The sequence below is a fragment of the Helianthus annuus genome, chromosome 8 (genome assembly GCF_002127325.2).
Source record: "Helianthus annuus cultivar XRQ/B chromosome 8, HanXRQr2.0-SUNRISE, whole genome shotgun sequence".
In the NCBI taxonomy this organism is placed as follows: Eukaryota; Viridiplantae; Streptophyta; class Magnoliopsida; order Asterales; family Asteraceae; genus Helianthus; species Helianthus annuus.
In genome coordinates, this window is record NC_035440.2 from 96,494,760 (window position 1) to 96,519,913 (window position 25,154).

The following is a 25,154-nucleotide window of genomic DNA, read 5'->3' on the forward strand; positions in this document are numbered from 1 at the left end:
TCTACAACTTTAACCGGGTTGCTATTGTTATAGAATAATTTGTCCATTACACATCTCCAAAACAAAGTGTACCCACGAGAATCACGTTTATGTGTAAATAGAATCATTTTAAATAAAGTGCAACTGCAAAAGTTTTGTAATATGGGAGAATATAAATATTCATTGTGCTAACAAAGAGGATGAGATATTGGTTAAATCTAAAAAGTGGGATAGATTATTTAATTTCTTTTACCGGTCAAGAGTTGAATTAAATAATAACAACTCTCCTCCAATAGTAATACCTTCACCATCAAATCAAACCAAATATTAAACTTCTATTAATTTATATTTATACTCATATATGTAACTGTAACCGACATTTTACATTTTTAATTTATTTTGTATTTGTTTTAGTTATTTTATAATGATATCCATTGATTGAATAATTTAATCAAGTATCAACCATATAACCAATGAACCCCCTACCTCTCTAGTTATGATAATATTATAAAAAGTAGCATACAATCAATAAAATTTATTATATCCTTAATTAAGAAAATGATGAATAAATTAATTGATAAAATGTAAAGGGGTTGGACCAATAAATATGGGTTATGCTTTAAGTAAGCAATAACTTTTCCTTTGGTTAAATATTTATTTTATACTTTGTTCTTCCATTATGATTCATGAGATTTGGACCACTATATTTTATTTGCAAAAGATGCTCTTCTACTTCTATTTTCATTCTTTACTTTATACAGTATCCACATAAATTTCTTGTCTTTTATGCACATTCAAGCTAAGAATAGCCATTTTTGCAGTGTCCATATCAAGCAAAACCTCTTCTTATTTGATGATCATGATGGTGGGGATATCAAACTAGTGACAAAATAACATAGTACCTATATGGAATATCGTCCTTTAAACTGCAATGTAACGTCAATTTTATCTTTCAATAACCATCCATGATCCACACATGTGGGCAAAATAGTAATTTCACTGGTTTGTTATTAGAGAATTGTAGGTACGATAATAGGTTTTGGGTTGGGTATATATACATCGTTTATTAAATGGGTTCAACCCGGACACAACTTGTTTAATAAAGGGGGGTTAACCTGTACACTATCCTTTAAATAAACAGGTTGACATGTCACGTGTTATGTTGCTAGTTGTTTACTTTAAACTATTACAAGGTCACTTTATATCTTTCATATTCGAGAATGTACATTGAACGGGTTGACCAATAAGTGCGTCCAAGTTAGGGCTGATACTTTTTACACGACTATAAAAACGAGTCGTACGTGTCAACACGTTTTAAAAGAGTCAAATCATGTTAGGTTGGCTGGTTGACAGATTAAATAGGTGAACCCGAGTACGACTCATATATTTATTTGTGTCAAAGATATCAAACCTAAAATGATGAATTAGTGATGGTCCATTGGCAAAGACAAAAACCTTTAAACACCTTGGAAGAGGGAGGTCAGGGTTCAAGTCCCATAAACGACAAAAATTAAAAAGAAATTTACCGTTGAAAAAAAAAAGATAAAATATTTAAAACCGTTATGGAATAACTAACAATATTTTTCTTGGAACACCAAGAAAGTAATTACAAAAATCTAAAGAACCCTTGACCAAAAATGAAGTCAATTCAAAGCATGAAAAGTGTAAATAATGAATGCATAATATACCCAAAATAAGGCAATGTGGTGGTGACAGAATAAAGGGTCATGCGGTTCCCAACTGTTTTCAATGAAGACTTTCACAAAAAAGAAATGGGTGGCATCTTGGATTAATGGATAGATGTATCACAAGACACATTGCCCCCATTGATTATTGGCATATGCTCCTTAGTATTATTATTCTCATCCATTCACTATACTTTTCACCCATCAATAATTCAAGAAAGAATTATATTCCATGTGGTTGTGACCAGCAAGATTGGGTTCTTATTCCATGGCCCCAAAGTAATGCCCATCTTATGTGGAGGGGTGTCGACTACGTAAGCTACTCAGGATTGCCTCGCTAAAAACTCGAATCGAGCTGAGTTCAACAAGCTCGAATCCAAGCCTAAAAATAATACCGTTTAGCAAATGAGCCCGAACTTGAGTTCCGTATACCGAGTCCAACAAGACTCACCAGCCTAAACAATCCTATTATATTATAAAATAGAGAAAATGTAATTTTAATATACCAAATATGTTACATTTAAAAATTGTTATATATACAATTATGATAAAGTAACTAACTAAAAGATATTATGTCATATGTATAAATACAATTATAAATATATAAAAGAGTGATTATATATATTTGAAAAATAAAATAATAAATAAATAATAAGTCGAGCCAAAGTCAAACTCGAGTTAGAAAAATTTACTCACGAGTTGAGCTCGACTATTGAATAAAAAGCTTCAAACAAGCTCAAACTCGAACCTTGTTAAGCTAAACTAGCAGAACTCAAGTTTAGACAAGATTAAGCTCGACCCGTCTTGTTTACACGTGTTTAAACTTAAAAGTTGAGAGTTGTAAGTCTTTATCAGTTGGGTATATATAATAATTCAAGAAAATAATTTTCTTGAAATTAGACAGAACATGTGATTCCTCCTCAAGTGAAGGTCAAGTTATCCAATACATAACCATGTGCAGAATTAATGGACAAAACAAATACAGCAAATATGAACTTGGTTGACTTGATTGTTAGTCAATAATTTAAAACCATTATCAGTACATTCCATACCTTCTTCATGTGCAGATTTTATACAACTAAAATAGTAAAATGAGGGAATGTAATCATATAAATAGATATATATATTATATATAATAATCATATATAGTAATTATTCACAATGGCCATAAGCTCAAACTTGGGGACAAGAATTTACAAAATTGAGTTTCAAAAAAAAAAAAAAAAAAAAAAGCAAACAAACCTATAACTACAACTCAAACCTGAAATGAGATATAGAAGATGTTGAATTTACAGATCTTTTTTCGACTCGCAATTAAGATCACGCGGTGTGGGTCAAGTTGATAGCGCGATTCAACCTATCGAGTATCCCATTCGCTTTCCGTTTGGCCCTCGAAGTACCATTTTGCGCAACTTGCGATAAAGTACCGTACTTACTCTCGTCTTCCCTCATCTCCTTCCATTTCGTTCGATCGTAATAACAAATGGTGTACAAAACCGCAATGCAATTCTCCTTGTTTCGCGCACAATTCGTTTCTTTGATCAACGAAAGCAAACACGAAACCGCCCCGAGTTCTCCCATTTCCTCAACCGCTCTTTGGTTGCTCGAAAGCATAGCGAGAGTCGCCAGAAACTCATCGACGTGAACCCGGTTTTTAATTTTATTCAAAAGCGCTCTCACCGCACCGTCACGCACCGCTCGAGCTTTATTATCATGTTCGATACACAAATTAAAGATAGCGGAAGCAACGTCTTTCATCGCCAACGGATGCCCCTCTTCCAAAAGATCAATCAACGGTTTCAACGCACCCGCCTTCCCGATCAGCGATTTATTCGAATCGAGAGCCGATAGAGTGAAAAGGGTTGCCGCCGCATTCGTTCTCGTCTCAATAGTCCCGAATCTTAACGCGTCTAGCAACAGCGGAATAACCATCGGTGTCTCTGCAACAAGCTTCTTATTATTATCATGAATCGACAAATTCAACAGCGTCGTAATCAAATCCTCTTGAAGATCCGGGTGGATTTCCGTTTGCGACTTGCTTTGGCACAATGGGGTTAACAACTGAGGTATAGACTCGAGAGATTCACCGAACAACGCGCGAAACGAAGGCATTCTTTTCGTCAACGACCGCAAAGTCCTCGCAGCGTCTTTTTGTTCAGATTGTGTTGACTGCATTTTCTTTAGAAGTGATAAGAAAAGATCCCGGTCCGCTTCGGTTAGCCCGTCTTGATCCGAATACTGAACCGGGCCGGGAAAGTGGACCCCGCGATTCTTGCACCATTGGGTTATCATGTCTCGAACCAAATTATTTGGGGTCAAAATAGTGTGTGAAAGAACTTGTTGTGTTTTGGGGCATATCCTGTTCCCAGCTTTTAACCATTTTTGGATAAAAGGCCTATCATAAGTCTGCAAATAATTATTAAAACAAGTAAACAACCATTCTAAAAAAATGTTAACATTCTAAAAATAATTAATAAAATTGCCATTAAAAAAACATGTTTAGTTAAATTAGATTAATTAATCTGAAAAGTGAAAACTCATAAAAAAAAAACCTAAATTTTGCATCTTTGAATAAAAAAATAACTAAAATCAATCAAATTTATTACAATTAAACAATAAATTCTAACAATTAATAATAAAAATTGAAGAGAAAAACTATCATTAAAGTTTAAACCAACATTATGCAAATCTCAACATTCTAACCTAATTAGTGAAAATTCATCAACAAACCCTAAAGTTTAAATCTTTACATAATAAATCACTAAAATCACTCTAATTTATTTATTCCAAATTAAACATTAATCTTTTAACATAAACACCAATTAAACAACAAATTCCAACAATTAATAATAAAAAATAAATAAATAAATATAAAAATTGAAGAAATAAACTACCTGACCAGTAGAAACAATAACAGGATCCCTCATAAGTTCTTTAGAAATTGGGCACCGAAATTCAACAGGACACGAACCCCAAATCGAATTCGAACTCCCATTATTATTATTATTATTATTATTACTATTATTATTATTATTATCGAACTTTTTAATATTCGATGATCGTTGTTTCAAAGCCTGCAAAGTTTGAATAGCTTTATCGATCAAATGATTGGATTCAATTTCATCTTGTGACGATGAAATTGAGTCTTCAACGATTGATTTCACGAGTTTTTGCAACTCCCTTTTGAGCTCCATCGTAGCCTTTGTTGGATCTCGTCCGCTTTTCGCCATGAATGGTAAGATTATTATTGGAACATTTGAATGATTTTAAACGTGATTGACGGTGGAAGATGATTGTGTCTAGAAGAAAAAGGTACACGCACACAGATGGGAATCTGTAGAAGCACTGAAGAAACGTATGAATGTAGAGAGAGAAAGTAGAGAGAGAGAGAATGATGATGGAAGTGAGAGAGATGACAGGGTTAGAGGTTTATAGGGGTGGGATGTGTAAGATTGAGAAATTGTAAATTTTGGACCTTGTGATTTTATGAATTACTACAAGTGGATGGATTCATTTTGTTAGAATAATTAATATGTGTCTTTAAGTTTCAACTTTTTTACAACTTAAGAAGTTAGGTTTAACTTTGATGTAGCAAATTATAACTTTTTTTTGGGATGCATATAAGTATTTTTATTATAACGGATGTAACTAGTAAAATTAGTTGTGCGTTGTGGCGGGAATTCGGTTGACATCGGTCTTAAAAAAAATCAAAATTAGTCAAATTTACTAGTCGGATAGAAAAAGGGAAAAGTAAAAAGAAGGTAAAGGATTTCTAAAAGGGGAAAGTCAAAGATAAAAAAAGGTCAATAAAGATAGTCAAAGTTGGTTAAAGTTTGTAGGCAAAAATAAAGGTCAAAGATAGTCAAAGTTACTATTCACAAACTTGGTAATTGTATAAAAAAGGGATTTCGATTGACATCGTTGTTAAAAAAAAGTCAAAATTAGTCAAATTTACTGGTCGGATAAAAAAGGAACAAGTAAAAAAACGGTAAAGGATTTTTAAGAGGGGAAAGTCAAAGATAAAAAAAGGTCAAAAAAAGAAAGTTAAAGGTGGTCAAAGTTTGAAGGCAAAGAAAAAGGTCAAAGGTGGTCAAAGTTACTATTCACAAACTTGGTAATTGTATAATTCTAATCTAATCTAATCTAATCTAATTCTAATCTAATAATAATAATAATAATGTGCTTTAGGATACTCACTCGCAACCCTAGCCCTGTTGTGAACCATTATAAACGCACTATCGTCACAATCGGCCATCAAAAATGATCTAGTGGAACCATAGGGGGCCAAGATTGTCTCCCGACCCCGGGTGTCGAAAATTTGTTAGATTTTTATATATAAGAGTTAATGTTTTTGTAAAAAAAAAATATGGTTTGGACTCTCTATTTGAAGCTGGTAGAGAAAAGAGCCTTATGATGATCCCCAATAAAGAGATTATAGTACCGCCATTGTTTTCTGTAGTGATGTGTCGTTTCGTTCCAGTTAGATAACTCGTTAAAAAAAATCAATTTGGTATACTACAACATGGGGATGCTTAAGGAACGTTATGTATAGATCCAACGTATCATAAACAAGCCAAATAGATTCTAAAACATTTTGATTAATGTACTTTGTATAATTTCAGTTATGTGACAGCTAAAGATAAGTCATGAAATAAAAAAAAAACTAAGAGTAAATTGCCAAAATCGTCCATGAGGTTTAGGCATGTTTGTCAGTTTCATGCAAAACAATTTTTTTTGTACCATATTGTCCTTCAGTTTTGAGAATTTTTGTTATTTTCATCCAAACATCTAATTTGCTTTGTTTTTTCTATCAGACATTTGGATGAAAATGACAAAAAATCACAAAACTCAAGGACAATTTTGGCCAAAAAGTTAGACATTTTAATGAAAATGGCAAAAAATCTCAAAAGTGAAGGCAATATGCTACAAAAAAATTGTTTTGAATGAAACTGGCAAACATGTCCAAACCACAGGGACGATATTGGCAAATTACTCAAGAAGTAAAGATGATTAAAAAAATTATAAATATATGAAAATTGTTGGTTGTCTATTGTATAGGTCAGTTAGTTAAGTAAATTAATAAAATTACATTTTTGTTATTGTTATTGTATCAGTATAAAAGAATTCTAATTTGCTACACATAATCATAATACAAATTACAATGCAAATTGAGTTGAATATGCTTTGATGCAAAACCTAAGAAACGATATGATGTTTCAACCTTTATTTACCATACTTTGATGCAAAACCTAAGAATTGATATGATGTTTCAACCTTTATTTACCATTTTAGTTTATTAAAAGTATATAAAAAATTATATATATTAGCTTAGTCAACATTTGGTAGTGAATTCTTTGGTTTATAATTTATGAGGGGTGAAAAGTCAAGTATAGTAAATATACGTGGGCCGCACTATTCAGGTTAGGCCCAAAAACTGGCCCACTTTGACACGTAATCAAATCCATGACCTTACAGCTGGCATCTGGTTACGCGTACTGAACTTGCTTGCGTCACCCTCACTTCTAAATGTGCCTTTTTTATATTATTTTTCATTTCCTAAAACAATTTGATATTGATGATTTTCCGTGTCATTACTTTACACGTAAATAAAAAAATTTATAATATGTGTTTTTTTTTTTTGAACGGCAAATTAACATATAATATAGACAAAAATAGAAAGTTACATTATGGCACTAATTAACTTAGGTTGGCAATTATGAACCTTATAGATTCGTATTTAATTGAAAAACTACTTTTTTTGGTACTTTATATTCTATGGTTATCTTATTATTCAAAACCAACAACCTTTTTGCATCGAGTGGTTGCACTTAAAGGCAAAATGTTCAACGTTTGATGAGCTTTTTCAGGATTAAATGTCTAACTATAGATTTATAGAATGACCTCCAACGTCGTAGTCGATAATGGCTTTGATTTCGGCTGGACTATAAATTTTGGCTAATTTGACACATGGGGTTAGACATTTTAACGAGACATTCCAAGAAAGATATAAATGTTCATTCTCTGACTTAAGCTTGAAAACTTAAAATGATTTCCTTAAGAAATATATGATTGAATAATCAATAATCAAATAATTAGTTGTAACAAAAGTATAAAACAAAATTTGAAGGAGAGTTAGTGATTGATTTATCTCTATTTATGCTAAAAGTTGGGAGAAATACAAGAATATTAATGTTATAATGAAGTTCATCTTTCAAAAAAAAAAAAAAAAAAAAAAACCTATGTTATACTCTTCCCTCACTCATTCAACCAACTAATACATATATTATTTTAAAAATCAATATTAGTTAGATAAAATAACCAATAGTTTATTGTTTTGGCTTGTCTCACAACAGTGAGTGCACTCATACGAACCATCTCACGCATGAGTGTGATTTTCACGCGTGGCTTATGCGTCACGTCACCTTCACCCTCACGCACACCCTCTCATATCGGATAACACGTGCTCTAAGTTTATTTATTTATTTTTTTTAAACATCCTCTTTAAGGTTTAACGGGTTGAAGAAGAATAAAATAAGTTTTATATATTTTCTAAAAACATATATTAATACCATACTTATCTTTAAGGTTTAACGGGTTGAAGAAGAATAAAATAAGTTTTATATATTTTCTAAAAACATATATTAATGCCATACTTAAATTTCATGTTTAAACATTTTATTAAATATAATAAAAAATATAGTCATTATACATTTCTCCTGCTCCATAATAAAGATAAAATATTTCTAAAAATGTAATCTGTTAAGAGTTTAAGATCTAAGAATAACATTTTATTTATGGGAGAGGTAAATAAATCCTATAAATGTCATAAAGTTTAAGACTAAGTATATTCTGTGTAGCAATATTAGGCTTATGGAAGAATTCAAATGGAAGTAGTGGGTGGTTGTAACATAACATGACATGTGCGTTAATAGAAAACGAGACATGTGTAACGGTTGTTACGAAATTCAATCCATTGTGTCTTTATTTGGTGATCCCGCTTTTATAATAAAAAAATATTAAATGATGTGAATAAGATTATTAGTAGGATAAAGAGTAAATTACTTTAGGAGTAGTGTTTTAGTGATTTTAACTATTTGAATCCAAAATCAAAATATTTAATGTCTTGAGATGCTTTTTTATAACCAGTTGAGTCCTTTTGAGTTGAATTTTTAACCTTTTGAGTCCATTTTTTTTTAACAAAATTGGACTCAAAACATTATAAAATGAGCGGTTAGGGACTCAGGGCGTTAAACTTTTTGATTTTGGACCCAACTGATTAAAACTACTAAAACACAAGGACTCAAAAAGTAATTTACTCTAGAATAAATTACAGATTTGATTCTTTAATGGATAATTGTTAGTTTTGTACGTGATGTTCAGTCATGTACAAGGTATAAGGTTGTGTTGACTTAAAAATTGATTGCTACTGATGTGGAGAAGAGAGGCCGTCCCACGAACGTTAGCCTTTTGTGAGAGGGGTGGTGTAACAACTCTCACCAAAACTATTGTCTATTATATTAATTGTCCAATAGGAAACCCTAATTGAGACCCTCAAGTGATTCTGCATAAACCCTAAAATTTTCAGAACAATCGGAATCAGGATCAGGGCCCCTAAAACTCAGGGGGGAGGGGGGGTAAACCCTAGTCAGTAATATCCATACAGTTTTACGTGGAAATCTAATTTTGACGAACGACCAACTCAGCAAGCCTACAAACACACGGGACTACCCTATGGTAGGGTAGCACCCCTCGCGCCACGCGACGACCCGGACGCCACGCGAGGGAGTCGGTTTTTCAGATATAAATAGGGGAGTTTGGCACTTGATTTCCTGTGTTGGTTCGACGTAAAAACTCAATTCAGGCACCGAGATATCGTCCAAATACTACAGAAACACACACAAACACGAAACGCTGCCACGACAAACAGGGTAATAACTCGATCGCTGCTACGATTCAATGTCCGATCGATTGAACCAAATCCAATGGATGTTTAAGTGCTGCCCACATTAGGGTTATACTTTGTCATTCGTCGTAAACTCGATGGATGTTAAGTATCGCACTTTGTCATTCGTTGTGAGGGTGTTCATCTCGTGAGTTATCGTAAATGCTGTATTAGTTACTGACCTAGTTTTCGTGTGCATTGTTATTTGAATTAGGTTAATCAGGCTAATCAGTAGGCTAAAACTCTGCCCGTTAAACTTGCAATGTGAGTCATTCTCTTTTTATTAGCTGTTTTACAATACCTCCAATTATTTTCAAATGTTATAATTACAGGGATTAAGTCGTGGTAATCTTAATCAATGGCTAGTGGGGTATTGTGCACATTACTAATTTCTCACGGTTAGGCTAATAAATCCTAACAGTGACAAAACATCACTACTTGAGTGACTGGACCCAATAGTGGTATGACCATCGTCACACGGGTGGCAAGGCCAGATAAAAATAAGATAAATGCCATTGTAATCGCTCTTATGCTGTAATTTATAACTATGTGTCATTTTATCAAAATGAATGATTCACTCAGTATTTCCCCGCTGACAAAATATTTTTAAAACATGTTTCAGGTGACCTACTGTGAATCAAGAACAAGTGCTACGGAGCACTCCCAAGCTTGAAGTAGTGGCTCAAATAAATAAATAAATGAACATGTTTTGTAAAATAAGGGAATTCCTATGAAATTCCTCTACTGTAAATTACGGGGTTTATCCCGAATTATGAAATAAATAATACTCGGGCATTTTCAAGTTTAAACGATCCTGCTAGACTTCCGCTGTACCACAGGTTTCTGTCCCGCGGCTCCTGGACCGGGTCAAACCGGGCGCGGGGGCCGTGACAGAAAAAGGTGGTATCAGAGCCACTGGTTTAAGCCAATTAAGTATTTAGAAATACTTAATTTATCTGATTGTCATTCTGCGATTTTGTGAAATTTTAGTTCCAAAATATTAACTTAGGATTGTGTGCGTGTGCTAACAGCATGAACGAACTATCAGAAGCCCTACAGAATATTTCTATCCATAGTACAGATATGGATATCACCAGTATTACTACTGGGTACCAGGCAGATATGGAGGAGCCTATGGTATTCAAAGCCCAACCTCAGGAAAAATCAAAAGTAGTGAAAAAGAGACATAGGTGGGTATGTTGGAGACGTGTACACAGGAAGAAGCCAGCAACACAGAAAACTACGAAAAAGGAAGATCCAAAAGATAAAGGAAAGGGAATAGAAACTGGAGAGAGTTCCAGGCAAAACCAAGAACCACTATCTTGGGAAGAAGAGTTGGACTGTAAACTGGTACTAGGTGACATCATCGGACCTGCCGATGAAACTCTCTTTAACTACCCAGCAGAAGCCCTATTGCCTGTTAACTTAGAACTTGCCATTCCAGACCCTATTGTTCACCCTAGACCTTTACCATGAGCACTAGAGGAGTGGTGGACTGCCGACTGGCAATTTCAGAACATTATGAATAGCCCTAACACCTTTCTCCCTCAATTCGACCCGGAACCTGCACCGAACCCACCAATGAGTAACGAAAACTTAGATGAACTCCGCCGCTATGGCGAGGAGTTAGTGGATGCCGGAAATAGGATTCGGGAGGTAGGAGAGCAGATCTCCTGGAAGTACGACGAGAGGGAACGTCGTTTCTGAAATGCCAGCCAACAGGGATAGCAAAGGGAGGTGTGGTTGGAGTGTATAATAATAATAATAATAGTAAAATATAAAACTTGTAAAATAGTTTAAAAATAAAACATTGTAAGATAATCAGTGTGTATGGACGCATACTATTAAAACTATATAAAATCGAATAGTCGCAAAGTCGACAGTTTTGGCTGTACATGTTTGTGTAATTATGTGTTTCTTTATTGATTCTTCGTGTTGTTTAACTACTTGTTAATGTACAAAATGGGTAAGCAAAAGCTTTCGGATATTTATCATCAACTAGATAGTGCCCAAAAGAATAAAGGAACCTCGTCCCAATCAAATTCCTCAAGATATTCAATGAATACTAATGAAGGAATATTTATTCGTAAGGCACACTATGAAAACCCACTTACTCCCAAGAAGAGAGATTGGATTATTAGAAAAAGCCACGAGAAAATAGGGACATCCAATTCAAAAGAAGTGACAGTTAATAAGGAGACTCAGGGAATAGGTAAGAACCCGCCATGGGAAGATGAATTAGATGAAAAATGGTCAGATCTTTATATGTTAGCCACTACAGCAGGGAATCTTGATCCTTAATTAAGATAAGTGGCCAAGCCGAGACCAACCATGGAAGGTAAATAAATAAGTACGAGGCAATAAAATAAATGCAGAGCATAATCGTCATAGTCAAAATAAAATAATAGCATGTCTTTGAATTTCAGTTGTAATAGATCTATAAGATTATTGTATTTGCTATATTAAATAAAATTTGGTTGTACAGTTATATTAAAATGTTGTACTAAATAAATAGTTGTGCTTGATAAATATCCAGATGGAACACGCGGTTAATGAACCAGTCAATGAAGTTAACCAATCAGAACACAATAACGAGGATCACTTCCTAAACCGGCAAGACATAGAAAACATCGTTGCTCAGGGAATAGTTAATGCTATTCCAGCTATCGTCGCTGCGGTAAAAAGTCCTGTTGAGCCTTCACAAGCTCACCCTAGCAAACACACACGCGACAATACCTCCAGTAATAGTGTTAATGGAGGAGGTAATAATAATAATGGGATGCCAGCCCCAACCTATAAAAGAATGAAAGCTGCAACACCTGGTTGCACTTACAAGGAGTTCCTTTCCTGTAAACCAGCTGAATTTGCAGGCAATGAGGGGGCGACTGCGGCACTGCGTTGGTTGGAGAAAACCGAGGCAGTAATCAAAATAAGTAAATGTGCTGAAGAGGATAAAGTCATGTACGCTTCTCACCTTTTTAAGGAAGAAGCGTTAGAATGGTGGAACACGGTATTACAAGCAAAAGGAAGTGACAGGGCCTATGCCATGAGTTGGGAAGAATTTAAGCAATTAATAGAAAGAAAATTCTGTCCCGAATATGAAAAAGAACAAATGGCAAACAAATTCCTGAGCCATCGAATGGTGGATGTTGACTGCCGAGGGTATACTTCAAAATTCTTTGAGTATGTCAGAATTGTACCTACTCTGGCTTCGCCAGAACCAGTACTCATCTCTCGCTATATTTGGGGGGTTAATTAGCGAGATTCGTGATATTGTCAAGGCTGCTAGACCGCGCACGATTGACGATGCGGTGGAATTAGCCAACACCTTGACTGACGGACTGGTGCGCACTCAAGAAGAAAATAGAGGAAAGGAAGTAGCCCAAAAGATTACTCAAGGATTTCGTGTGGGTAATAGCAGTAACTTTAGGAAAAGAGGAACAGGGCGATTTTCTACTGCCCCATTTTGCAGTACCTGCAAAGGAAGGCATTTTGGAAAATGCAAAGGGTGCTGTAACTACTGCAAAATTCCAGGACATCGAGAAGAAGATTGCAGGAAAAAGAAGGCGACAGTCTGCTACAATTGTGGAGAAGCCGGCCATTTAAAGCCAGACTGCCCGAAATTGGTCAAACCAGCAGATAACAAGGCTAAACCTGCAGAAGGAAATACTAAGAAGAACGCAAGAGCCTTTCAATTGACTACGCAGGAAGCCGAACTAATTCCTGACGTCATAACTGGTACGTTCTTAGTTCACAATGTGTATGCAAAAGTATTATTTGACTCTGGTTCAAACCAAAGTTTTATAAATACTTCGTTCTGCCAAGCTCTTAATTTACCTTTAACCAACCTTAGGCAGATTTTCACAGTCGAAACGGCAGATGGGAATTCTGTTAAAATAGATAAGGTTTTGCGAGAAGAAAAGATAGAACTCTTAGGCCATAAATTTTCTGCAAACCTGTTACCTATGAATTTAGCCGGATTCGATGTTGTGTTAGGAATGGATTGGTTAGTAGCCAACCATGCTCGAATTCTTTGTGATAAAAATTCCATAGAAATCCATACACCCACAGGAGAATTAGTAATGATTACCGGAGATAAGCCACAAAAGCCACTGAAATTTATTTCAGTAATGAAGTTGGCCAGTTATTCAAGAAAACAAGGAATAGCATATATGGTTTCGGTAGTTGTTGATACCAAAAGTAAGAAACTGGAAGACATCCCGATAGTATCAGAATACCCAGATGTCTTTCCAGAAGTCCTACCAGGTTTACCACCCGATAAGGAGGTAGAATTTAGAATTCATCTAATTCCAGGAACTATACCGATAGCCAAGGCACCTTATCGGTTAGCACCTACTGAAATGCTGGAATTAAAGAAACAGTTAGATGAATTACTAAGTAAAGGGTTTATACAACCAAGTTCCTCTCCATGGGGAGCTCCAGTGTTGTTTGTAAAGAAGAAAGACGGATCGATGAGAATGTGTATAGATTATAGGGAATTAAACAAGGTTACAATTAAGAATCGATACCCATTACCTAGGATTGATGATCTTTTTGATCAATTGCAAGGAGCTAGATATTTTTCTAAGATAGAATTGCGCTCCGGATATCATCAATTGAAGGTACAAGAAGAAGACATACCTAAAACTGCTTTCAGAACTAGGTATGGACATTACGAGTTTACAGTCATGCCCTTTGGATTAACCAATGCTCCTACAGCATTCATGGACATGATGAACAGAATCTGTAAACCGTAGTTGGATAAATTTGTAATCGTTTTCATCGACGATATACTTATTTACTCCAAAAGTCAGGAGGAACATTGTGAGCATCTGCATGCACTCTTAACTTTGTTAAGAAAGGAGAAGCTTTATGCCAAATTCTCAAAGTGTGAATTTTGGCTCCAAGAAGTGCAATTTTTAGGACACATGGTGAATCACGAAGGTATTCACGTAGATCCCTCCAAGATTGAAGCTATCACCAAATGGAAGGCCCCGCAATCGGCTACGGAAGTTAGAAGTTTTCTAGGATTAGCTGGATACTATAGACGCTTTATTAAGGATTTTTCTAAGATAGCAATTCCATTAACTAAGCTAACCTGTAAAGCTGTGAAATTTAAATGGGGATCCAGACAGGAGGAGGCTTTTAGGATTTTAAAGCAAAAGTTAACAAATGCCCCAATCTTAGCATTACCAGATGGAACAGAAGATTTTGAAGTCTACTGCGATGCTTCTAAGCTAGGATTAGGATGTGTGTTAATGCAACGCAAAAAGGTAATTGCGTATGCCTCAAGGCAATTGAAAAAGCACGAAGAAAACTACACGACTCACGACCTAGAATTAGGAGCGGTAATTTTTGCCCTTAAGATTTGGAGACATTATCTATATGGAAGTAAGTTTACAGTTTATACAGACCATAAAAGCTTAAGGTACATATTTGGGCAAAAAGAATTAAACATGAGGAAAAGAAGATGGATGGAAATTTTAAGCGATTACGACTGTGATATTCAATATCACGAAGGAAAGGCAAATGTAGTCGCAGATGCCTTAAGTCGTAAATACCATGAAAAGCAAAGGCGAGTTCGTGCACTTAGATTAAATCTACAGTTAGATTTAATGGAACAATTGAAGAATACTCAAGCAACAACAATCAAAGATGATACTGAAGAAATGAAAGGACGAATAAAAGAATTGGAACAAGGAGCTGATGGAATTTGGAGATTCCATAAGAAAAGAATTTGGGTACCTAAACAGGGAGATTTAAGGAATAAGATTTTAGAGGAAGCCCATAAATCTAGGTATACTATGCACCTTGGAAATAATAAGATGTACCAAGATTTAAGAAATAATTTCTGGTGGATAGGAATGAAAAAGGATATAGCTAGTTATGTATCTAAGTGTCTTACTTGTTCACAAGTTAAGGCAGAACACCAGAAACCTTCAGGGTTACTCCAACAATTAGAAATGCCTGTTTGGAAATGGGAACTAATAACTATGGATTTTGTTACTAAGTTGCCCAAAACCAGAAAAGGGAATGATGCGATTTGGGTAATTGTTGATCGATTAACTAAATCAGCTCATTTTCTACCCATGAAGGAAACTTTCAGCATGGAAAGATTAGCAAAACTATACGTAGATGAAGTAGTATCCATACATGGAGTTCCACTCTCTATTGTATCGGATAGAGATAGTCATTTCACTTCACACTTCTGGACAAGTTTTCAAGAAGCCATGGGTACACGATTAAATTTAAGTACAGCTTATCATCCCCAAACAGACGGACAAAGTGAAAGAACGATTCAAACCCTGGAAGACATGCTCAGGGCATGTGTAATAGATTTTGGTGGAAACTGGGATGATCATCTACCCTTAATTGAATTCTCCTATAACAATAGTTATCATTCAAGCATTGAAGCTGCCCCGTTCGAAGCACTGTATGGACGCAAATGTAGAACTCCCGTCTGTTGGGCAGAAATAGGAGAAAGTCAATTATCAGGTCCTGAGATTGTGCAAGAAACTACCGACAAGATAACTCAAATCAAGGAAAGATTAAAAACGGCTCGAGATCGCCAGAAGAGTTATACAGACAATCGACGCAGGCCACTAGAATTTCAAGTCGGTGACAAGGTACTTTTGAAAGTTTCTCCTTGGAAAGGAATAGTACGATTCGGTAAGAAAGGAAAGTTGAGTCCAAGGTACGTAGGACCTTTCCCAGTAATTCAACGTATAGGACCAGTTGCTTATCGCTTACGACTACCAGAAGAAATGTCTATCTGATGAATCCCTGGTAGTACCTCTTCAGGATGTGGAGGTAAATGAAAGACTGAAATTCGTAGAGAAATCACTGCAGATAGAGGACAGAAAAGTCAAGGTTCTCAAGCACAAACGACTAGTATTGGTCAAAGTCAAATGGGATTCAAAGAGAGGACCCGAATACACCTGGGAACAGGAATCGGAAATGAAGCGGAAATATCCTCACTTATTCCAGTAAATCTCGAGGACGAGATTTTTATTAAGGTGGGGAGAATGTAACAACTCTCACCAAAACTATTATTTATTATATTAATTGTCCAATAGGAAACCCTAATTGAGACCCCCAAGTGATCCTGCATAAACCCTAAAATTTTCAGAACAATCGGAATCAGGATCAGGGCCCCTAAAACTTAAGGGGGGGGGGGGGGGGGGTAAACCCCAGTCGGTAATATCCACACAGTTTTACGTGGAAATCTAATTTTGATGAACGACCAACTCAGCAAGCCTACAAACACACGGGGCTATCCTATGGTAGGGTAGCACCCCTCGCGCCACGCGACGACCCCTCACGCCATGCGACGACCCCTCACGCCACGCGAGGGAGTCGGTTTTCAGATATAAACAGGGAGTTTGGCACTTGATTTCCTGTGTTGGTTCGACGTAAAAACTCAATTCAGGCACCGAGATATCGTCCAAATACTACAGAAACACACACAAACACGAAACGCTGCCACGACAAACAGGGTAATAACTCGATCACTGCTACGATTCAATGTCCGATCGATTGAACCTAATCCAATGGATGTTTAAGTGCTGCCCACATTAGGGTTATACTTTGTCATTCGTCGTAAACTCGATGGATTTTAAGTATCGCACTTTGTTATTCGTTGTGAGGGTGTTCATCTCGTGAGTTATCGTAAATGCTGTATTAGTTACTGACCTAGTTTTCGTGTGCATTGTTATTTAAATTAGGTTAATCAGGCTAATCAGTAGGCTAAAACTCTGCCCGTTAAACTTGCAATGTGAGTCATTCTCTTTTTATCAACTGTTTTACAATACCTCAAATTATTTTCAAATGTTATAATTACAGGGATTAAGTCGTTTAATCTTAATCAATGGCTAGTGGGGTATTGTGCACATTACTAATTTCTCACGGTTAGGCTAATAAATCCTAACAGTGACAAAACGTCACTACTTGGGTGACTGGACCCAATAGTGGTATGACCATCGTCACACGGGTGGCAAGGCCAGATAAAAATAAGATAAATGCCATTGTAATCGCTCTTATGCTGTAATTTATAACTATGTGTCATTTTATCAAAATGAATGATTCACTCAGTATTTCCCCGCTGACAAAATATTTTTAAAACATGTTTCAGGTGACCTACTGTGAATCAAGAACAAGTGCTACGGAGCACTCCCAAGCTTGAAGTAGTGGCTCAAATAAATAAATAAATGAACATGTTTTGTAAAATAAGGGAATTCCTATGAAATTCCTCTACTGTAAATTACGGGGTTTATCCCGAATTATGAAATAAATAATACTCGGGCATTTTCAAGTTTAAACGATCCTGCTAGACTTCCGCTGTACCACAGGTTTCTGTCCCGCGGCTCCTGGACCGGGTCAAACCGGGCGCGGGGGCCGTGACAGGTGGCATGGGTCCATTTTTAGAGTGTTTGTAATTAGTAGCGAAACTTGATCAAAAAGTTATGCGGGGGCGGAAAGTCGCGGGACCCCAATTTTTTTTCCGTATCGCTATGTTTTGGTTTATATGTTCGGGTTGGGTCAAACAATAATAACTCCAAATAAAACTAAATAATCTTCACTCATTCAAAGGACCCATTCTTACATATAAAAAGACTAAATTTGAACCCTAAAGTTTCATTTATATAAAAACTAGTTTCAGACTTGATTTAAACTAACTTCAAGCTTAAAAACAATTATAAAAAAAATACTAATAGCATTATTCTTCACTTTTTTTTTTAACTCAATACGAAAATATGTATAATTTTGTTGGACAATAAACTTGGTAGGGGCTGAATTTTTAGGAAAAACAATTGGCGGGGGTGAACCAATATAACTTTAAAGAATTTCGGATGAAAAATCGGAAAAATTAAACTACAAACCGAAACATTGGCGGGGGCGGGTGCACCCTCTTGCCCGTTAAAAGCTCCGCCCAGTTTGTGGTGTTGCGTTTTTTAGCCGTGTGCGGAGGATGTAGAGGAGAAAGGGAGGATACGCGGCTAGTGTGGATGAGAGAGGAAGCAGAGGTATTCGTCTTATAAACGACCTATGTGAGAGAGAGGATAGGGGAAGAAAGAGAGAGACATTTTTTAAGTTGATTTTGAAGCTTTTTGACCATCCGGAATCAACTTTGTTTATTCTCTTATGGGCTGTTTGTTTACTTGTTTTTTTTTAACGGTAAATTTGAATTACTGACGGACCACTGGAGTATCATTTGCCACCAGCGGAACCACCCGATCATATCCATCTCCACTAGGCATATGCCTATACACCAATTCAGGAGGAAACCCAATAAATTTGGGAAAACCCCCATTGTGAGAATCGAACTCAGGACCTATTGGCCCGAAGCTTTATCCCACCCCAAGATGCCACTAGGCTATAAAGCCATGGACACTTAATGGGGCTTTTAATGGTTCAAACTTTTTACTGGTTCAAAACTTAATGATTCAGACTATTTGTTTCGCGATCAGATGTCTGAATGGTTCAGACATTTGCCTCTGAATGGTTAAGCATTATACTGAGTCTGAATGGTTAACACCTCTAATCTTAATTGGTCAAACATTTGCATCTGAATAGTTAAGTATTATATTGTCTCTTTATGGTTTAGACCTATTTCTAATTTAGCACTTAAGGATTCAGATCTCTTACTAATTTAACACTTAATAATTGACAAACAGTCGCTTAGTATTCTTTTAAGAAACAGTAAAAGAATAAGATATCTTATGAAGCAAGGAAAGCCAAATAAAAGGTTCGTTATCATTTCATTTTTCTTTCACCTGTTTGTGTGGTGCAAATTTAGTTGGTATTTTAAAATGCGTTGAGTAATCAAATTCTTATAAACAAATTTGTATCAAGTAAACGCCAAAATAACTTTAAACGAGTAGATCGTATGAAAGAAAGCCTTTGTTACTCAAAAGGGGTCGGCTATCACAAAATAGTAAAAAATATTTAATTATCGAACTAATTTATATGTTTTTCAGTTGACTTAAAATAGAAGAAAATTAAACTATCCAGTTTTTTTTTTTTTATTTTTTTCGTGTAATATATTGTTTTGCCAAGAATAGTAGTAATATGTATTATCGATTAACATAAACCTAAACCTCGAATTCACCTTAGAGTTAAGATGATGTCGTAACATTACTTAGACTATTGAAAATATAATAATGTACATATATAACGAAATAAAATATCAACAACAAACAATGAATCGGTTGGCATCAATAGTATGGTCAATGTCAATCGGCCCACGGGCAATCCATACCTCACTAAAGGTGGAAGTACATAATGTTGTTTATAAATGACATCAACTATATACAGCGATAAAAACCTACTGCAATCTTGAGACAAAATTAATCCTTATGTTCATGGCACACCATAAACATACATGTTATAAAGATACGACTCACCTTCTTTCTATGCCACTCCTCGTCGTTACCAACATCATTGCCGATAAAGAAACAATGATTATCCCTCCCCCGTTGTATTTGTTGGTATCAACATATCAAGTGGTAAAGTAATCCTTTCCTCTTAACGTTTAAATTTGTGTAGTGATTTTAACTAAAGTAATCCTTATGACTTTTAGACAATATGTAGTGGATCGTGAAAATTAGTTAAAAAATGCTTGTCACGTGGGAGGCGTGACTTTTACTCACGAACCCATAAATTTGTGTAGCGATTTTAACTAAAAATTAAATAAAAGAAAAAAATAAATAAAAAATAAAAACAAAAGGTGTGAGACTCTGATTGGGGGTGGACCCCATGTCCCAATCTCTCACACTCCTCTATGATAGTGGCTTAGAGCCTCTTAACGCCACCCTTTGCTTTGTCCGTAATGGTTTGGCGATAGTAATGGTGTTGGTGAAGTGTAGGTTGCAGCGCCTCAACTTAGGCTTGGGGTGTGTATCGGATTGCCTGATCGGGGAGCCTACGTGGTTGTGACCCCCGTCGGCAAACACCCCCCCCTCCAAGCTTCATCGGCGTTCCAGCCACTCCTTCCCCGAAGCATTTGTTTGTTGTTTTTCAAAAATCTTATCGTTGAATAACGGATAATTATAAAAAAAAAATCAATTAATTTTAATTTCAAACCTTATATAACCCTCATTTTTATACCAAAAACCTTACCACACTCTCCATCTTTTACACTCCATCTTTTATATTTTATACCACTTCATCTAGAGTTTTTTTTTAAATAGTCGCAATGAGTTCTTCATCGAACGGTTGTTTGGTGTATTAAAGTCTAAATGGCGGATAACAGGACAGTCAGCTCATGCATGGGAACCAAAAAATTTGAGATACATTATGTATGCTTGCACCATACTACATAACATGATTATTGAAGACGAAGGTCGAGCGATATACGAATACGATCCAAATGAATTTGATGGGAATGTTGAGCCAGTTGACAAGGAGCAACAAAACTCAAATTTGTGGGCGTTACGTAACAAGTATGTGCATGCAAACCTATGTGCGGATTTAGTCGACCATATTTGGAATAACTTCCGTGTCGTTGATGACGAGTAGTAGTATTATTAGGTTTAGGAAATTTTTAATTTTTTTATCGTAATTTTCTAGAATCTTTATGCAATTTTTAATCTTCTTAAAAAACCTCGTATTTATTATAAAAAAATATATTAAACGAATAACAAAAGTCATTTATAAATAAAATACATTTAATAAAGATAAATAAAATGAAAGAGGAAAGGAGAACCACACCCCACTCATGGGGAAAAATGGCAAGGTGGAAGAGATGCTGATGTGGCGCCTATGTGGACATAGGGGAAGGGGGAAGCACACCCCATGGCCTTAGTCTTAATTGATTGGTTGTCTGTAAATATTTTAGTTTCACAAGTAGATTAAGAATTTATAAAGGGTGTTAATAAAGCCACACTCTAATATCTTAATGTCACACCCTTTATACGTGGTCGTATAACGTTATACAACCCTTATACATGGTGTATAATTAAGATTTTAAGGTGCTTGTATAAAGTGTTTATGACCATAATATACGACTCATGTGATGTTATATGGGTTGTATACATTCTCTGATTTTTTAATTGTTAATTCGGCATAATATTCCTCTATTCGCGTGCGACTCGACATAAGTTTCCTTGAATCGGCGTAAGATTCCTCGATTCGCATGTGAGTTATTTGGTTCGACGTAATATTTCTTGATTCTTGCGTTGATTATTTGATTAGACGTAATATTCCTCAATTTGCGTGATAATTATTTGATAAGACGTACTATTCCGTCAAAACTTACTATATAAACGATTATAATCTTCTTCGTTTTTCATTCAATTTCTATTCGTCTCTTCTATATTCTTTTTGTATTTGGTGTGTGCGAAGCGTGATATGATTTTATTAATATTTTAAGCCCATTTTACGCATTAGTCAAATTTTAAATTTATAAAACACGATATTATACTAACACTAAACACACACTTGGGCAAGTGCACCCATCGTGAGCGTAGTATAGTGTTGGTAAGATACCGAGGTCGTCCAAGGACACAAGAGCTTTTAGTACCGGTTTATCCTCAACGTCCAATCAATCAAAATTTTTGAGAAAAGTTTTGAAACATGAAAATAAAACTAAAAATGAAAAGATAAATAAAAATAAAAATAGATAGACAAGATAGAATCACTTGGATCCGACTCGTCTTTAATGTATCCTTTGATGATTTTTGCACTTTCGGACTTTTTAAGAGATTATCTTAGTTATAGTAGTAGGCCCCTCTTTTGAAGGTGACGTTACCCTCAACCCAGTGGTTTGAGTCCGCAAGGATACAATCCCAAAGGGTCGGAATATTGAAAGATAATTTAGTAAGTTATTAATGCGAAAAGTGGTAGGCCCTTCTTTTGAAGGTGACGTTACCCTCGGCTAAGTGGTTTGAGTCAGCAAGGATACAATCCCAAGAAGCCGGTTTAAAGTATTAATAGTAGTTTATATATGAGGGGTTCAAGCTATTCGCACCCCCGCCATCCAATACCAGTGGGTAGTGAAGGAGGTCCTAGTAAGCTTGAACCAGGTCCTCGCATGATCTATACACTGAACGAGACAAGAACTTTACCAAACCATTCCCCTAACCCCCTACCAGGTAGTCAATGCACCTTTATATTGACCGTAAAGAGACGAATGATGCAATCTTTTACTTTATATAGACAGTAAAGTAACCTCAAGACACCACGAAAAAATGATAAAGAAAATTCACGTTCAACATAAGAAACTAGTTATTAAAGTCATTAATACAAACCCAAATAAAAAGTGCCAAAAGATTAAAAATCAAAAGTAATACAATAAAGACTTGTCTTCACCAAGTGATGTAAGAGGCTTAACCAAACATGGCCTTTGATTGGCAAGAACCCTTACAATCAATCTTGAATCCCGAGACTACTACACACTCTAAGGATGGATGATGGTGGTGGGTGTTGGTGTTGTAGTGGTGGTAGAGTGGTGGCAAAGTGGGAGAGTAGTGGTTTGCCAAGGGATGTCTTTCAAGTGAACCAAACACCTCTATTTATAGCCTGAACACTCTGGCCAAGGCCCCGTGTCCAGCTGGCACGCCCCGTGGCCAGCCTTTTCTCTTCCTTCATTAGTTGCAATTGTTAGCAGAGGGCCCCACACGACCCCATGTCTCCTGGGCACGGCCCCGTGGTCAACTCTTATCTGTACTATCAAGATTGTATCTTTGCTTAACCACGCCCCATGCTGAGCTGGGCACGCCCCCGTGGTGGGCGTGGAAGCTTCTATAGGTTTGTATTTTGTGAAGGCCTCTTACCACGCCCCATGCCCAGCTGGGCACGGCCCCGTGGTCAGTCTTCTGTTTCCTTGTTTTTGCTTTGGGGATGCTGCCTGTAACGCCCCGCGTTTTCATACTTCCTAAATTTAGAAACCATCGTTTGTAAAACTATTTTTGGAAACTTCCTAGTCTTGAAATCGTTCTTTCATTAAAGGCGATGTAAAATCCGAGACTTGGATCATGAATAAAACTCGTATTTTGCTAATTACATACTTTATATATGCTCATACGTTCAATTTCGTGGAACGATTGATGCTTATTCGTAATTCTTGGAAACTATGTGCTAAAACTCGTAGATACATGAAACTTATGCATAAAACGTGTTTCAAGCATAAACGATTCTTGAATACGACCTCCATACGCTCAATTATACTTTGATTATGTTCCTCATGCTTGATTATGCCTTATACTATGCTTTCATATCAAAACAAGTCCCTAAACTATCAAGAATATACCTAAAAGCATCAAACTTAAACTACAGGGACTGAATTGTAATTTAGCCAAACTTCCCCAAAAGGGGGCGCCGCGCGACGCTAGGGTCCTTGGCGTCACGCCAAGGCCCTGTTTTGACAGATTGTGTTTCTTCAGCTGTTTGTGCACGAAATCCTAAGTCCTAACCTCACCCAATCCCCTTTAATCCACCTCTAAACACCTCCAATCATCTCTAATCTCTTCCACTATAAATACACACCCTCTTCAACCCATTTTACACTTTCACAACTCATTACACTCCACAACTTCACTCTCAATCTGTTGCAAATCAGAGTTCTTGGACAGATTCATACATCTTAACAAAAGTGAGTGTAACTTGCTTGTTTTCACTCCAAATCACTTGATTCTTTCTTCTATTGCTTTGTTATGTTCTTGGGTTTGATTCCTTGGTTGTTCCCTGGAAAAATCATGTTTGGAATTGCCCTAAAAAGGACCAAAACCTTCTGTTTTGTTTGATGTTATTCAAGAACTTGTTTAAACTTATCCAACTTGTGTCTAACACATCTCACACCTATGTCCTAATGCTTACAACCTATCTCATGGTTGGTTAAGCTTAAAAACAAGGTTGAGACACTTAAATCAGAGGATTAAACCTCATAAACTTTCTGTTTTGTTAGGGTATTTAACCCACAAGTCATGTCAAGCTTAGACCTTGATGAATGAGTGATTATGAAACAACTTGGGTTGTTCCAACATAAAATCCTCACATGATTTGGTGATTTCTCCTTAGTTAGGTTGTTTATATTATTATACAAATCCTATTTCGTGACCCTTCTTGGGTGTTTTTACATCAAGTGAAGTGGTGAACATTCAAGGGGTTCCTAAGCGGAAGCTTGTTCTTCCTACCCCATACATGACATCTATGATAACACGAGGTGCCTAAATGAAGATCCTAATCTTCTACCTCCTACTTGAATTATTGGACTAAATAATATGTAGTACTTAACCTAGATATATATATACACTCATTCGAACCTTTGATGTTGAACTTGTGTTTATATGTTAAAGTAGTAGAACATCACCTAAGACCTAAACCTTGTTGTGATTCTTATGGGTGTTCAACTCATGAAAACATTATCATAACCCTTGTGGTTACCAAGTGTCATACAAGTGTTAAGTGTTGAAGATGATTATTTTCACATGCTATTCTCATCTTACTTTTATGTTGTTTTAAATACCGAATCTCGACTCTAAGCATACTTGAACTTTAACCTTTACACATCCGGACTCTAAATCTCTACTCGTCAACAATTGGATAATCGG

General features: G+C 36.0%; 2 protein-coding genes across 2 annotated transcripts; one reads left to right on the top strand and one right to left on the bottom strand.

Annotated features, from left to right (window-relative positions):
* Positions 1-2,766: 2,766 nt before the first annotated feature.
* On the bottom strand, positions 2,767-5,071 carry LOC110873478 (U-box domain-containing protein 9). Its single transcript, XM_022122418.2, has 2 exons — positions 4,559-5,071; positions 2,767-4,070 (listed from the first exon to the last, which is right to left on the bottom strand). The coding sequence occupies exons 1-2, from the start codon at positions 4,892-4,894 to the stop codon at positions 2,985-2,987; spliced, it is 1,422 nt and encodes a 473-aa protein (XP_021978110.1). The 5' UTR covers positions 4,895-5,071; the 3' UTR covers positions 2,767-2,984.
* Positions 5,072-11,127: 6,056 nt separating this feature from the next.
* On the top strand, positions 11,128-21,123 carry LOC110870377. Its single transcript, XM_022119562.1, has 3 exons — positions 11,128-11,262; positions 12,143-12,368; positions 20,858-21,123. The coding sequence occupies exons 1-3, from the start codon at positions 11,128-11,130 to the stop codon at positions 21,121-21,123; spliced, it is 627 nt and encodes a 208-aa protein (XP_021975254.1).
* The last annotated feature ends 4,031 nt before the right edge of the window (positions 21,124-25,154 follow it).

Coding starts and splice junctions, on each gene's coding strand:
- LOC110870377 (XM_022119562.1), top strand. CDS start 11,128: ATGAATAGCCCTAACACCTTTCTCCCTCAATTCGACCCGGAACCTGCA. Junction 11,263..12,142: donor CCGGAAATAGGATTCGGGAG/GTAGGAGAGCAG, acceptor ATAAATATCCAG/ATGGAACACGCGGTTAATGA. Junction 12,369..20,857: donor TAATAGTGTTAATGGAGGAG/GTAATAATAATA, acceptor GGCGGATAACAG/GACAGTCAGCTCATGCATGG.
- LOC110873478 (XM_022122418.2), bottom strand. CDS start 4,894: ATGGCGAAAAGCGGACGAGATCCAACAAAGGCTACGATGGAGCTCAAA. Junction 4,071..4,558: donor TTATTGTTTCTACTGGTCAG/GTAGTTTATTTC, acceptor AATTATTTGCAG/ACTTATGATAGGCCTTTTAT.